Source organism: Sceloporus undulatus, chromosome 2 (genome assembly GCF_019175285.1).
Source record: "Sceloporus undulatus isolate JIND9_A2432 ecotype Alabama chromosome 2, SceUnd_v1.1, whole genome shotgun sequence".
Lineage (NCBI taxonomy): Eukaryota > Metazoa > Chordata > Lepidosauria > Squamata > Phrynosomatidae > Sceloporus > Sceloporus undulatus.
In genome coordinates this window covers 184,433,956-184,450,816 of record NC_056523.1, presented here as the reverse complement: position 1 = coordinate 184,450,816, position 16,861 = coordinate 184,433,956, and the positions used below count along the sequence as shown (strand labels likewise).

At 42.3% G+C, this 16,861-nt stretch overlaps 1 protein-coding gene across 1 annotated transcript; it reads right to left on the bottom strand.

The window, feature by feature from the left end:
- Positions 1-5,256: 5,256 nt before the first annotated feature.
- On the bottom strand, positions 5,257-15,149 carry LOC121922923 (hepatic lectin-like). Its single transcript, XM_042452873.1, has 8 exons — positions 14,303-15,149; positions 13,974-14,037; positions 12,839-12,946; positions 11,642-11,749; positions 10,389-10,463; positions 7,306-7,457; positions 6,764-6,876; positions 5,257-5,945 (listed from the first exon to the last, which is right to left on the bottom strand). The coding sequence occupies exons 3-8, from the start codon at positions 12,879-12,881 to the stop codon at positions 5,783-5,785; spliced, it is 654 nt and encodes a 217-aa protein (XP_042308807.1). The 5' UTR covers positions 12,882-12,946; positions 13,974-14,037; positions 14,303-15,149; the 3' UTR covers positions 5,257-5,782.
- Positions 15,150-16,861: the final 1,712 nt, after the last annotated feature.

The following is a 16,861-nucleotide window of genomic DNA, read 5'->3' as shown; positions in this document are numbered from 1 at the left end:
GTGTATGACATAATAATAATAATAATAATAATAATAATAATAATAATAATAATAATAATAATAATAATAATAATAATTTGTATCCCGCCCCTCTGAGAACAATCAGGGCAGCTAACAAAGTTAAAAATACAAAATATATAAAATCCTTGGTACCCTCCCCTCCTTAAAAAAGTATTCAATTCAATGCAATATTTAAAAAACAGAACAAAAAACAACAACAAACAAACAAACATACAAGTTAAAAACTGACCAGAAGGTCAACAACATCATACCAACAAGCAACCAGTGGGAGCAGCAGTATCTTTCCCAGACGTTTTTCTAAGGCCGGGTTCTCTATTCCGGGAAGGCCTGTCGGAAGAGATCCGTTTTAACAGCCTTTTTAAAGCTGTCTAAGGATGTAAGTAGACGGATCTCATCTGGCAGACCGTTCCACAGTCTGGGGGCTTGATCTGAACTGCTCCAACCTACTTGCTGGTGACTTCTCCTTGTGTTTTTCTTGGTTCAGTATTTTCCTGCATTTCCTTTCTGAGGATCTGGTCATTTGCTGTGACCAAAACAAGACACACTGAGATCTTCTAAAGATCTCAACAGTTCTATATAGTCATTGTGCATTGGGCTATGGGGAGGTAGCCAGTGTTGTAGATAGCAACCTTTGTGTGCTGCATTCACTGGTAGTTAGACTCTCTAGGAATTTAAGAAAGCATTGGTCTCTTCCTATTTATTTGTTTACATTATCTCTCTCAAATGCATCCTTTGTTAATTCCGGTGTCATCAACATGTTGTTTCCTTCCTTTTCCTCTCTCTGGCCATTCAATATGAAGCATGTGGGTTAAGCATGTAAACCTTCTATATGAGCGTCGACAGGGGAAGCGTGTCCCTGCTGGTGCTCTTGGACATCTCAGCGGCTTTCGATACCATAGACCATGGTATCCTTCTGGGGCGCCTGGCTGAGGTGGGAATCGGGGGCACTGCGCTCCAGTGGTTCCGTTCCTACCTCTCTGGGAGGTCCCAGATGGTGCAGCTGGGGGACGTGTGCTCCAGCGAGCGGGCCCTTAAAACCGGGGTCCCTCAAGGAGCCATTCTGTCCCCCATGCTATTCAACATTTACATGAAACCGCTGGGAGAGATCATCCGGAGACATGGGGCGCGGGGTTATCAGTACGCTGATGACACCCAAATCATTTTCTCTATGTCTCCGACTGATGCAGTGACTGGGGATGGCCTCTCTCCTCTCGTGGCCTGTCTAGAGTCAGTAATGGGCTGGATGAGGGAAAACCGACTCAAACTTAATCCAGAGAAAACGGAGGTACTAGCGATAGGCCCCCCTGGTTCAGGAATGGCGGTGGTTCCACCTGTCCTGAATGGGGTCACGCTCCCTGTGAAGGACTCCGTGCGCAGTCTGGGGGTGCTTCTTGACTCGTCCCTTCACCTGACTGCTCAGGTGAATGCCACGGTCAGGAGCACCTGTTATCAGCTTCGGCTGATTCGCCAGCTGCGCCCATACCTGGCCCAGAGGGACCTTGAAACTGTTGTACACGCTCTGGTAACTTCGAGATTGGATTTCTGCAACGTACTCTACATGGGGCAACCCTTATACCAAACTCGGAAGCTGCAAGTGGTGCAGAACATGGCAGCGCGGCTGGTCACTGGTGCTCCCAGGACCAGCCATATAACACCCGTGCTTAAAGATCTCCATTGGCTGCCCATCCGCTTCCGAGCTCAATATAAGGCGTTGGTGATTACCTATAAAGCCCTAAATGGCTTGGGTCCAGGATTCCTGAAGGACCGCCTCTCCCCATACAATCCGCCTCGCACCCTCAGAACATCTGGGCAGCAACTCCTGAAGGTGCCTGGGGCTAGGTTGGCTGCTACGGCCAGAAGATCTTTCTCCATAGCTGCCCCAGCCCTTTGGAATACGCTGCCCACAGAGCTCCGCTCATCTACCACCCTGGCCCAATTTAGGAAGGGTCTCAAAACCTTCCTATTCAATCAGGCATTCCCCGACTAAACATCCTGTGGGCCTCCCTCCTCTCTCGTGGCCGTGAGGTTGGGCTAATGGGGTCTTTTATTGTTTTATGAATTGCTGTTGTTTTAATGTGTTTTTAACTGTATACTGCTCGCACTTCGGTGCATTTGTAAGCCGCCCTGATCTTTTGGAAGGGCGGGGTATAAATAAAGATTTTATTTATTTTATTTAAAAGATTGAGTTGAGTCTTTGTCTACTAGATATGGTTGTGGGGGGGGGCTGGTTACAGTTTTTCTTTTACTTCAGCACTTTGTAAATTCTGCTAGAGAGACCACTCTCTTATACTGTATTTAAAACCAATGGCCAGATGTTTCATCAAACCCACCTGGTTGCTGAGGAGACAGAATAGCTATGTGGGGCAGCTTCAGGAGCTTTGTAATTCTAGGGGGAAATATATGACTCAGCCTAGCATAGGCCCTCATGCAGTTATACAGTCAGCCCTCCTTATCCACGGATTTTTTTTATTCACGGATTCAAAACATTTACAGCTTGAAAATGTTTTACAAATATACAAATTCCTATAGGCAAATCTTGATTTTTTCCTTTTATATAAGGGACACCATTTTATTATGCTGTTATATGTAATGGGACTTGAATCATCCATGGATTTTGGTATCCACAGGGAGTCCTGAAACCAAACCTTAGTGGATACCAAGGGCCCACTGTATATGATATGCTGAAGAGATGTTGGATTAAAGTGATGGTGTACTGCGAGAGATGGGACTGGTTGGTGGGTGGCAGAGGCAGCTGGTGGCTTCCATGGCTACATCTGCACTGCAGAAATGATCCAGGTTGACAACACTTTAATTGCTATAGCTCAGTGCAATGGAATTCTGGAATTTGTAGTTTGGCATGACACCAGAGCTCTCTGACAGAGAAGGCTTAATGTCTCACAAAACTACAATTCCCAGGCTTCCGTAGCATCGAGCCATGGCAGTTAATATTGTGCCAGCATGGATTATTTCTGCAGTGCAGATGCAGCCCATGTCATCAGAGCAGTAAAGTATGGACATTAACTATCCAAGGTGCTGAACCCATATGCATTCTGCACCTTAGATAGTGTAGGAAATATTGGCCTGTTACAGACTGCCCAAATAAAGCTGCTTCGGGTCTCTTTGGAGGTATGCTGTTTAAATGGTGCATGCATCCGAAGAATCCGGAAGCTGCACCAAAGCTGCATTCCAGTGCTTAGGAATGGAGTGTGGCTTTGGCACGACCTCCGGACTCTTAGGACCCATGCACCATTTAAATAGAATACCTCCAAAGAGATCCGAAGCAGCTTTATTTTGGCAGTCTGGAACAGGCCATTGGTATTTATATTAAGCAGAGGGCAGCGTGCCCTAATGCAACATGAGTTTCTGGTGTAAAACAGGGTAGAAAGATGCAGCGTGCTCTGGTAAGGTTAAAAAGTTTTAAAATCACATTTATTGTTGCAAGAAATCCATCAGAAATAGGAAAATCAATAGACAAATGAAAGTTTTCTATACTTGGTAAAAAAAGAAAAGAAAAGTCCCTAATGGTGATTCCCATGTGTGTGTGTATGAGCCATCCTGAGGCTGAGAAGCCTTTTGGATGATTCCTTCTCTGACAAAGGGTTGTAAAACACTAACCTTCTGGAGAGAAGGGGGAAGTGACCTCTGCAGGCAGAAAGCAGAAAAAGCTAGAGATGCATCGCTTAAGAAGTGAAAGCAGGCATGCACTTCAAAGTTTCCCCCTACCATGGTGTAAGTCTCTTACACCACATCTCAAGTCAAATCTCAAGTCTCTATCTTTGACTCTCAAGTCAAGCTTCAAGTCTTTGCAAGATACTTTCAAGTCGAGTCTCAAGCCTGGGAGCCAACTTGAACAGAATATAAAAAGAAATGGGGAGTGTCTTGGAAGGGAACAGCAAATACATCAGGCAATGGTCTTGAGGTGGGGGTTGAGGTCTGCTCTGCAGCCTGTCCCTACTGCACATCAGAGGAGCCTTCTAAAGCTTTCCAAAGCTGGTGTTATTTATTCTCAGTTCTGAATCAAATTTAGAAAGTCTTTAGCTCAGTGACCATGGTGACCACATCCCAAGTTCTCTCTCTTTGACTGAGACCTTGGAATGTTGCTGTTGGAGTAGACAGAACTGAGCAAGGTGGACCAGTGGTCTAAGGCAGCTTCATGTATTCATATGGACACCAACCACCTGATTGCTGCAACTTATATAATCATGCAAATTAAGCAAATTGATGTTGTTACGTGCCTTCATGTTGTTTTCAATTTATGGCAAACCTAACGCTATCATGGGTTTTTCTTTGCAAGGTTTGTTCAAAAGGGGTTTTCCATTGGGCAGTATCACATTGCACTGTTATAGTGCTATTATGCCACTTTAACTGCTGTGGCTGCCTCTTGTGGAATTCTGGGATTTGTGGTTAAGTGAGGCCTATGAGCTAAGAATTCTCTGGCTGAGAATTCTAAATGCCTCACCCTAAACTGCAGATCCCAAGATTTCCCAGGAGGCAGCCATAGCTGTTAAAGTGGAATAATAATGATATATAACAATGTAGTCTTATATTGTCCATTGCCTTCTTCTGATGCTGAGCGAATGTGACTTGCTTGTTACCCCAAGGTCTATCCCACTGGACCCACTCCTTTTGATACCAGGTTGATACTAAAGGGATGTTTTAGGCAGGTAGCTGAGAGCGCACCTCAGTGCAGGAAACCAGCCATGCCGCAAAAGGACCATATTTGGAGATCCTGTTGGCTCACAATGGTTGAGGCCAGGGCACTTAGCCAGGATAGATTGATTAAGATTGGAATCTGCGTAATCCCTTCACTGATAGGAGTGACGGTGGATGATAACCTTTGGGCTTACACATGAACAGAAGTCCAAGATTAGCCTCCTCTGGGAGTGAGACTCCTTTGTCAAGGAACAGTCATGGTGATTGTCCAGCCATTTACAGACTTCCAGTTCTATTCTTCCCTTCTGGGAATTTCACCTTAATCCCAAAACTTCTCCAGGACACAATACAATTTTGGTACTATGATTGCACTTCAGCTGCCATAGCTGCATCTCATGGAAGTCTGGGGCTTGTAGTTTGGACAGAGCACCAAAGGAGGTCTCTGGCTAAGGATTCTGGATATTCCTCCCTTAGTTGCAAATCCCAGAATTCCATAAGATGGAACCATAGGAGTTAAAGTGGAATCATAGTACTATAACACCAAATACTATACAGCAAGAAAGGACTCTAAGAGTCAGAAACTTGCATCAAGCAATTTACTGAAAGCTGTGGCTGCAGAAATATTTATATGGCAATTTACTTCCAGGAGCAAATTACTTAGGTTCCATGAAATTTTCCTTCTTTCAGGGATACATGGCAGCTTTTGAGAACTGTTTAAAATATACAACTGACAAATATGAAAAAGTAAAGAAGAAAATTTTAAATTAATATTTCAAGCCACATGTTAAATCATACAAAAGGATAACCTACTATAACTCTGTGGTTTAACTGCAGAAAGTTCAAATTCAGTAAAATACAAGCAGTGCCTCCACAGTAGATTTTGAGCAAGGAAACTCAAAATCAGTCATTACTTTCCCCATCCCCAAACTGGTGAAATCATTTTCGATTTAAGGCACTTAAAAAGTTAATCATCGGGGCTGCCTCTTTGTACATGATTGTCCCAAGAAAGCAATACTGCTCTTTCCAAATGCATGTATTACAGTAAGGTCTGAAGCAGATAGTTAGACCAATGATTTCTCTGTGCCTTGGAGACATTTAATAGAGATGCTTAGTTCCTCTCTTGGTGTTCAGGGCTTGTACCCAGCACAGCCTTCTCACAGATGTAGTAACATGGATAGGTGCAGTAGACATCATTCCATTTTCCGTCAGTCCACAGATGTGCACAGTTCTCTCTTCCACCATCGTTATTGGGCTCCCCTCGTGCCCAGTATCTATGATTAAATAATTAAATAATAATAATCCAGAATGTCCCAAATTTGCCTACTTGACTTTTTGTGGTTGCTGCATGTAGCTGTGATAGTGATTTGGGTCAGGGCCATTATGCCAGGGAACGTGGGGAGGGGAGGCAAGGAAAATAATAGTTTTTCTCCATGTAATTATCCATGATCCAAATCCTCAGCCATCCCTGAACTTCTACTAGCTGTGGGGTGGGAGACTGTGCCTGTATGTTTGATCGGGACTGTGTACATCTTTTTGTACTGAAAGCCACCACCCGGCTATTAGAAACTTTGTGGGAAGATAACCAAAGTGAGGAAAGTGTCAGTCACCTCCTCCTCCCACTATTTTTCTGACCTGGAAGATCCATGCCTGGTTTTTGTGAAGAAGAAAGCCAGGACACCAAAGGTCAGAATCCAAAGATGCATTATACATTAATGGTAATGTATTGTATGGTAATATATAGTTTGGCTTTTTAGATTGAACCTTGGGTAAGATGGTGACTAGGAGAACCTCAGATAGGCTGCCAGTCTGAATCTTCTTGGACTAGACAAAATCAATGGTGACTATTAGTGGCCCCTTGGTTCTGACTCTTGTAACCTTCTGGCTCATGGTGGTGACACCCCCATCAGTGTACCAGCCCACATGGTGCTAGCCACTTATTGGAATGGGAAGACACAATGAAATTCAACATTTGCGCATTTGAGGCAATTTTAAGAACTGGACTGAGCTGAGAACATTTTGTTTGTTTTACCTTGACATGTACCGGTACCTGACATAGCTGATAGACAAAGTGGAACTGCTTGATGCTTACGTGAAGCCGCTGAGGCTGTCTCTGCCATCCAGCCATGTCCAATGTCCTTCAACTTTTATGTCAGAGAGTCCTATCCAATAACGCTCATGCCTGGTTCTGATCTGAAGGAAATTCTTTGGGCGAAAGGGAGAGAAGGAAAAACAAAACAAATATAGTTCTGGGTAAATTGGCTTTCATGTTTATCTAGAGGTATCAGTAGATATGGCGAAACCATAAGACATTCATATGCTCAGAAAGGATAAGCTTCCAAGACAATCCAGTGTGTCCTGGAGTACCTATTGGAAATCGTTGGCTTGCCTGTGGACAATCCATAGCCTATGAGCTGCCTGAAGATCAGTACAGGAAAGTCTGGATTCCTTCTTCCACTTAATGGCTCTCCTATAAGCCCAGCTGTTCCACAAGGCAGCAGGAACATGACTTTCTTGATGAGGATGTGTATGTGAATGCCTTTTCTGGTCTTTTTTCCATTTCCCATTTAAATTGTACTCTGCCAAGCTTGCCCAACAACTGCTCTAATGGAAGTACACCCCCCCCCTTTTTACCTGTTCACCTATATTCTCAATGATGGCCAAATGTGAATTCCTCTCTGCACATTGGATCTTGGCGTCCATCCAGGAAGTTTTCTGCAGGGAGAAGTAGTAGCATTTTCCATTGCAATACTCCCATTCTCTGGCATTGGGACCACATGGGAACACTGAGTAAAGGAAAGGGGATGTTAATTCTTGACGCCTGGAGCCAAAGTTAGCTCACAGAGGTATTAAGAGTACAGAAGTACTAGCCCTAAGGTATTTCATTGTCATAGGAGAACTCAAGAAAATATGAAGATGAAGAATAGGTGCATTGAAAAGGTTTCTAAAAGTGGGATATGTTTGGAAGTATGGTCCTAGTGCTGTAGCTGTTCAAGAAGATTAATAGGCTGTACACACAGCCCTGAAGGGGTGGCCTCCAGCTGCCCCTTTTACAGCCAGATTGGGGCCACAGCAACCACATGCCATGGCCCCGATCTGGCCTTTCCAGGGCATGAAAAGGAGCTGCAAAAAGTGATAGCTGCAAAAAGTGATAGAACTGCTGGACCTCTTACCCTTTCCCTCCACTACTACCTTCTCCTTCTGTGTCATGTCTTTTTAGATTGTAAGCCCGAGGGCAGGGATCCGTATAACTAAAAAGACTGCATGTACAGCACTGTGTAAATTTACAGTGCTTCATAAATAAAGATTAATAAATAAAAATGCCATGGCTTTAAAACACTCCTTTGGTGCTGCGTCGTGCGGATGCAGCGCTGGAGGAGTGCCATGACACTGCGTGCCATGTGGTGTGACGCACAACATCACGGTGCCCTGGGGACACAGCTGGGCTGTGTGTCATGAACACGCTATGCCCCAACTCTGCCACCAGTCCGGCCCAAAGGGTCTGGATAGGGCCTCGGTGTCTGAAACTAGAGATAGTCCTCCCCAGGTAAATTTCAGGACAGATTCTTAGGTTTCCATGGGAGTGGATCTTAGCTGCTAAACACCCAGTTCTAAATTGGGCAGATGGAAATAGTGGACAGATGGAGACCCTGTGAAATTGTTGGGTATCCCTAGCCCATGCTAGCTTCATCCTGTATGCTTGGGGTGTGGCCAAGCAGTGCCAAGCCAGAAGAAGTTTCTCTTGTTGGAACTCAGGCAACATCCCGAAACCAAAGCAAAATGGATTGCTAACAAATGATAATGTGAAATCCTCAAACCACTGACTTGTGCTACTAAGAAGAAGAAGTAAAGTCAGTATTATTTAAATAATAATAATAATAATTATAATTATCATTAGTTAGATTTCAGCAGTTTAGCCTGCTTTGCAAGATGTCTGAGAGAATGATGCCTTTGTTGAGAAAGCGCAAGGTAGTGGAGTTATTTTCCATAAGGCCCACTCCAAAGGGTTGTCACCTACACTATTCTAATGGGAAAGCCAGACCACACTCCAGCATCTTTCCCTTCTGCCAAGCAGAAGTGAAAAGGCATAAATCTTGAAAACACGCAAGCACTGGTCCTACAATTTGATACCAGTTAGGAGATTGTGAAAGGTTGCAAAATAAAGTGACTGAGTGCTGCCAGGTGACACTCCCTGATCTACTAGGCATGAACTGGAACTTCCAGGCAGTGGTATCACCCACTGCAAGTAACTCATGGTGTCACCTGCCCATTGATCTCCCATACCACATCATACAGAATCCTTAGTAATTTTTTTTGTATTAATATTATTCATAAACTGTAATTCTTGTACAGTATATCACAATATGGCCCAGTACATACCGCCCCAAAAGGGCAGGCTGGAAGTGTCAGGTTTTCCTCTGGAGGGACGTCACAGCAGCCAAACTGTGCAGCATCCCTCTACTCCAAAAAGAACCCAGAAAAATTGGGTTCTTTTTCAGATGCCGTGCAGACATCACGAGTGCAGCATTGGCGCACTCATAACATACATGACGTGCAATTATGCCTATATGCTGCATATTGCTTACATCACAACGGCGGCCCCCGGCATGGACAGGACACCACCATTAAGCTGCTGCTGTGACGTGCTAGAGTTAGGGACTGTGCGGTTGGTGCGCAGTCACTAACCCTAGAATCGCTGCCTGGACACTGCTTTTTGGCAGTATGTACCAAGCCTATGTTATGGTAATAGCTGTGGCATAAACAACTAGCAAAATTAATATTAAACCTTTAAATTAAATTATCTATATTCATAGTTTAATGTGGTTAAGGTGAAAATTTGGTAAGATGTGATGTTTTTAAAAAAATTGAAGTGGAGAATATAGAACATTACTTTCTACATTGCCCTCTGTATATATCTCCTAGACAAAGGTTTCTTCATTGTATTTTAAAATCCCTTTCTGGTAGATCTTGCTTTCAGCAGACTTGTGTCCTTTTGGCTGGCAACAATGCATTTGTTACTTCTATGGTAGCAAAATTTGGTTTAGCTGCTAGCAAGATTAGAATTAGCTTTCTTGATTGGAATGACGGCTGGATCCAATCAAGTTTATGGTTCTATTATTTTATTATTTATGATGTATTATTGGTTTTTTGTTGATGGATCTCTTTTATTAACTTTACCATGTTGTTTTTGGTGATTTTTATGCTTTGGTTTTTTTTTAATACTGTTTTTGTATTTACTGTTTGGATATATTTTATATTGTGACGGCTTTTAGCTTTTAACAATAAATTTCTATTCTATTCTATTCTATTCAAAAATTGAAAAAGAATAAACAATTAATTTTTAAATTTAAAAATAAAATAAAATAATAATTTTATTTTTAAATTAAAATTTTAATTTCTTTTAGGTTTTAAATTTAAATTTATTTATTTTTTTAAAAAAAACACCTGTGCCATCCCCTCCTGCTGTGCCTCACCCCACTCACACTGACTCTTCAGCATTTTAAAGGGATGTAGGCAAACATCACAGCCTGTTTCTGCCAAAAGGCAGATGTTTGGGGAGCAATGGTGTCACCCGCACTTAGGGTGTCACTTGGTGTGGCCTGCACACCCCACATCAGCCTAGTGATGTTCCTGCTTCCAGGCTCTAAGCCTTCCATTTTGAGCAACTGAGATTCCTGAATATTTGCTGATGTGGCAGTAAATATGTAGAGACTTACATTCAGAATCAAGTCCAGGCTTTTGTTTGGGGAACTTCATTTTCAGTTCGCTCAATTCTGACGAAAGTGTTGTTGCTGGAAATAGAAGAATGAAAAAAGAAGAGGAACAGGATCAAAACATTAGAGTATAAATATAAATAAATAATCTGTCTCTTGATTTTTGGGGACTAAAGGCAGCTTACATATGTTAAATAGAAAGAAAAGCATACCAAAAAGTGTAAGTAAATATTTAAGTAAAGTTATCGTTGAAATGAAATTAAACTAGCTATAGAACTGATACCATTTAAAACAAGTCCCATTAAATCCAAATCCTGACAAATATCAAATGCAAAGCACACTGAAACAGCCCTGGAACTCTCTGCACTGAACACTGGAAGTCTTACATGTGATTTAGTGTTGGTTCCAGGTTTGGAGGATGTGATAAGGAGAGGAAAAAGATTGCCGCAGTGACTGTGCCTGACCCATCTGCAGTTGGGCTCCCAGGGCTATTAGGGCCCAAACCTAAGACCTAGGGATGACTAGGGAGTTGCCCCTGTTGATACGACAAAGATGATGTTACATGGGGCAGCACCACTGAAGAATATCACATCAAGCATCAATCACAATTGCACAGGGTTTGCCACTCAAATTAAAAAATGACAAGTCTTAACAAATGTGAAAACTATGTAGATGCACATTTTTATGACAGTGCTCACACCCTTGGATTCCTCCTTATTGTTCCATGGACCAGAGAACAGAGACCAGGCCCTAAGATCTGGAGTCCCTACCTACAACTCACTCAAGTACTCAACTCTTCCACAGCACCTACTACTGAGATTACTGCCCTTTTAATCAAAACGTTCCACTGCTTTGATACTACAGCTAAACATACAACCTTACTAGTAACAATGCATCTACTTTCTATTTAAAGATTTTGATTTCTTTTTTTAAGCACGCCTTCTGTGGCTGGGATCTATTTTAAGGTACTATTCAACCCCCAAAATTAAATTCTGCTCATGATTTTTTCTTGGTATCTAGTTTAGTAAGATGTCCAGTGCCTTTTCAGGCAGGGTTCATTGCTACATGGCCAAGCATTTTGATCAAAGTGTCAGTCATTAAAATACATAAACTAATTTACTAGTGTTGACTAAATTATATTAAACAAAAGCACTAAAACAACAATGCTCCCTGCACACAGAACCAAAGCCAAGAAATCCTCTCCTCTGCAGGTGAAATCTTTTGGATACTAAAGAGAAAATATGAAAGCTATGTACCTTTGGAAACAGCCACGATCACAAAGGTAGTGCTCAGAAGTAAGGACACAGCCAGCATCACATAGACATGGAAGGTGGGCCTCTGGATGGACTGAAGCCAATTTCTTCCTTTAAAAATAAAAGAAGATGAGTGAAAAAGACACCAGGAAACCTAGTCTGTTACCAGTGGCAATCATGCAAGTATCTTCATTCATGCAGAGTGCCAGCCATGTCAGTGCATTTTTTTGAGCAGAGTTTCTCCAGTCACTTTGCTATGGTCTTGACCTTACACCAGTGAAGCCTTTGTCATCCAACTGGGTGAGCTTGCCTTGCATGATGTTAATGGTTGGCTTTCTTAAGGCTCTTGCTGTGTCTGTACTTGCTTGTGGCATAGTTGCAGCCAAGTTGATCTGTAAGGATGGACTACAGTAATCAAGTACACATTGCCAAAAGTAGGAACAAAAAAAGGCCTAGATTTGCATAAAATGTGCATATGCAAGGTACATTTTTTCCAAACTTCCCAGTGGTGTCACTAGGGTTGGCATGACCCAGTGCGATAATGCATGGTGCCACCCCCTCCCCCCATTGACCACAACATACAATATCCTTAGTAATGTTTCTTGTACTAATGTTACTCATAAATTGTAATGCCCATACATAACTGAATGTAATGGTAATAATTGTGACATGAACAACTAGCAAAATAAAAAAATATACAGTAATTTGAATTACAATATGATATGCAGAACCTAAATTTGTTTATGTATACATAGCTGCATGTGATTATAGTGAAAATTTAGTAAGTTGTGATGATTTCAAAGAAAATTTTAAAACAATGATTTTTAATATTTTTTAAAAAAATGAAAATATATTTAAACAAACAAACAAACAAACCTGGGCCTCTACAATCTCCTCCCACTGAGCCTCACCCCAATCACACCATCTCTTCAGTATTTTAAAGGGACACAGGTAAAAGCCACAGTTCATTTTGGCCAAAAGGCAGATGCTTGGGGACAGTGGTGTCACTGCTCTTAGGGTGTCACCTGGTGTGGTCCACATACCCTTCACCTCTCTAGTGACATCCCTGCTTGAAACATAAATTTAAACTAAAGGTTGCATATCTAGGTGTGTAAAAAGCTGTGTCCCTCTAAAGTAACTGCATAAATGAGTATCTAAAATCCCACCTCCAGTTGCCACAGATAAGAAAATAATCTCTACCTTTATATGTTCGGAAGTCATCTGGAAAATTTTCTTCCTCCATCTTTAGGGGAGGGGAGATGAGTGGGAGTTGGCTGTAGATGTCTTTTCTTGCTGCTGTTGATTGACCTATAATAGGGACTTTGCAGTTTACCTTGTCCGTACCATGAGAATGGTTAATCTATAACTTGGTGTGATGGGACAGACCTCACCCTGCCCTCAGGCCACCAGGCTTTTGAACTCTGGTTCAACAATAGCTCTTGGGCAATTTATCAATGACTTTTTTGCCTATGCAAATATTTATTGGCCAGAAATCATAGCATTAAGACAACCAATACACTTTATTGTATATGTATCTCCTACATCTCTGTCATTTACAGAATCACAGAGAATCACAGAAAACTAACTACCTGTTCAGAGTCATGGTAGCAGGTGTCACACAGAGTGCTACACACAGGGCTGGATGAATCTGTTGAAGGCACAATATGGCATTAGTGCCAAACCGTAAATGGCTTAATAGTAAGATATTTTAAAGACTGCCACTTCTTTCTTCAACTAAAACATATATTGGTGTTTCCAAGACTCCTCCCTGTATTTAACAACCCAATAAGAATTGAATGTTGGTGATGAAGGACTGAGTCTTTTTGATAACCTCCCCCCTTAAGCCTGGTGGTGAAACCTTTCCAAGAGTTATTAGACTGGTGGTGGTTGGCTGTATTTTGTTTGTCTGGTTTTTTAAAAAACCATGATGCTCTGTTATTGTGCTAAATACTTTGTAGGCCCTTTTTGGAGCCAAAAGGCAGTATAGCATAGACATTTCTGAACTGATTTGGTTTCTAACAGGTAAAGCAGAACCTAAATGTCACCCCTTTACACTGTGATGGACAAAACTTCAAAAAGTAACTAAAATATATTGGTCAAATATTTTTGATTCAATTAAGGAAATCTTGGCATGAAAATGAATTTTGACCCAAAATTCTTTCTCTTGAGCATGGTAACTGACAAACAATTGGGGGGAAAAAAACATGGCAAATGGCTATTTATCATGTCATCGCTTGCTCAGATAGTATTTGCTAAACACAGGAAAAACGGAATGTCCAGATACAAAAAAATGGTTAAACAAAGTAATTGACTACATGGAATTGGACAAGCTTACCTGTATATTGAAGGGCTCTGACTGGAAGGAAGTGAAAAAAGATTGGGATCCATTGTTAAAATACCTGATAAAGAAAAGAGAAAGGTTAGTTATTTGATATTTGATAAAGGATGAGAAATAGAAATGAGTTTATATTTTGACTACAGTGGACCCTTGTAATATGCTGGGGTTTGGTTCCAAGATCCCCCGTGGATAACAAAATCCATGGATGCTCAAGTCCCATTAAATATAATGGCAGAGAAAATTGGTGTCCCTTATAAAAAATGGAAACTTAAGGTTTGATATTTGAAATTTATACTTTTTTGGAACTTTAAAAAACAATCACTCACTGAAGTCTGTGGTCTGTCTGAGGTGGCTGCTTCATCTTGTTTGAGGGTAGGGTTGGTTCCACCTGCCTTGTCCTTGCCTCCTAGTTTCTCCTTCAGTCCTGACTTCTGGCTTGTTGGACTTTATCACACGAGGGAAATTGGAGGGTTAAAGTGGTGGCAATGCATGGTCATTCAGGGCTTTAGAGACCATTTCGCAGTTGCTTATCACATGATGCTACACCCAATCCAAAGAGAATCTAGGGAATCAAGAAATGAGCAAATTCACAAAACTAACGGATTTAGATGTCCATTTTGCTTGACTCCCTTCACGTCATGCCAGCCATGTGGAAAGCAAGCCCCCCTTGTTGTGCTTTGTGTGTGATAACCAATAGAAATTGGCTTGCTTTTGTGGGATGCCAGCACTTTAACCATTTTTGGGCTGGAGGTCCGTTGTGTGGCTCACCCAAGCAGGCAAGAATTGGTAACCTGTTGCCAAGAATACTGCCCACAAAAGCAAGCCCTGACTTGGGGCTTGATGATGTCACAAGGTGGAACATGGTGATCTCACAGGGTTGCTAGCCCTTGAAAGTCAAAACATTCTTATATGTGACACAGCAATAAAGGGAGGAGGCTTCAGATACGAAGGACAAGAAACACTGGAGAGAAAAACACCTGCATTTTGTGTGATGAAGAAAGGGGAGAAAGCCTCTTATGAGTGAAGGGTGAGATCCTTCTTTTACAATTGATTTCCCAGTTCCATATACATTGCTGTCCCTCGAATTGTTGACAGGAGCATTTATGGTGTTTGTTTATGTGCTGCCAAAAAAGAGAACTGCACTAGCCAGCCCAACAGAAGTTGCCTTTAAAGAGACAGTAAGTAACTGTTTCTGTGCCTTGCTTGTTTATGGAAACAGTTGGTTCAACAGCTACGTGTAAGGGACACATGTACAACTTGCAGCAGGCAGGCTTGTATCAGCTAATCTAGCGTACATAGAAGAAGCCAATAAGTGTGGTGTGTGTGTGTGTGTATGCGAGAGTGCGTGCGCACATGTCTTTCTCTCTGTGTGCATATATGCCAACTTACATGCTGACCTTGAAATTTAAGATGGAGCTGTCAAATCCTAAGCAAGAACCCCCAAACCTGGTCTTGGGGCCAGAGTCTGAAGCCTGGTAAAACTACAACCATCTAACTTCAGACATAGCAATTTAATACTTAGAGCAACTCTGTAACTTGAAGCAAAAGAAGATCTAAGCACCACTTATTATTTCACCAGCTCTACTGAAACACCACTTCCTTTCTCAGCAGCAGAAAGCTGCAAGAGAGGGAGATAAAGTGAGGAGTTGGGTTGTTCCAGCGGCCCTAGTCAAGGACTATGTGCTGTTTCCTTTTCCTTTTCCTTTAAAACCTATCCCCCTTTCCTTTTGTAGCATATCTTTTCAGATCATAAGTCTTTAAGAAGGAATATCTCTTCCTCTCTTTTCTTTTTAAACTGGTTGTATGTAAACAGCTTCAAGAGCCCTTTTGGTTGATGAACAGGGAGTGCATGAAATCAGTGTTTCTTAAACTATCTGATGGGGGGACCAGTGGATTCTTTTTCCCCTTTTTTCCCAGGGACCAGCACTAAATTTGTTCCTACTGACTACAGCTGGTACAGAGGCTGTCCTTTTCTCCTCCGGGTCGTTGCAGCAACAACTGCATGGCCGTGACAACAATCCACTGAGATGATGCCAAGGTGCTATTTGCACCCTGGGGTGTTGTAGTGACGTGTCTTGTGCGCCGTGCCATTTGGATACATCACACAAGGCTGGTCATGGACGCACGTGTGCTGCATCAAGATGATGCCGCCGATACATACTAGGGTTCAGGAGTGTGCGGTTGCTGCACGCTCCCAAATCCTAGTATCGGTGGTACCACGCCTCTTTTGGCCTATGTGTACCTGGCCTACTTTCTTTCCTAAAACCTTGTTTGCAGACCAGCACTGACCCATGGATCAAAAAGTTCAATAGCTCTGCTCTAAATGATGGTGGCCACAATAAAGGTCTCCCACCATTTCACAGGATTACATTTAGTTGCATATCCTCAATAGGTAGAAGAGCAAGGATTGGGGCTGCAACCTGCCTTTGCAGTACAAAGTTCTTTCGTGTTTATCTAACAACAGTGGATAGTGGAAAAGCCTCCTCACATTGGCTGACAGGGTTATGAAATCTCTGCTGTGGTCACCTAGAATCCTATGATGTGCTTCTGAAGTATTCTCTTGGGCATGTGCACTTTCTTATCTTCACCTCTATTCATTGTGCTGCCACCTAACAGGCCCTTAGGGTTGCTGATAGACTGGGGTGAAGAAGTGGAAAACGTCTCCAACTTGGTGTCCCCAGGACAGGGCAGATTTCAACTCCTGTCATTGCCTAGTCAGCATGGGATGATGGGACTTTCCCAACATCTCTGGAGGACACCAGGTTATGGAAGGCTGGGTAAGCCTTTTGAGAATGGAACGCCTGCAGCTTTTACCTGGGTGGGGGGGCTGGAGCAGGCTACTGGGAAAACTTTGTCCAGAATCCTTTTAGTATGCTACATTATCC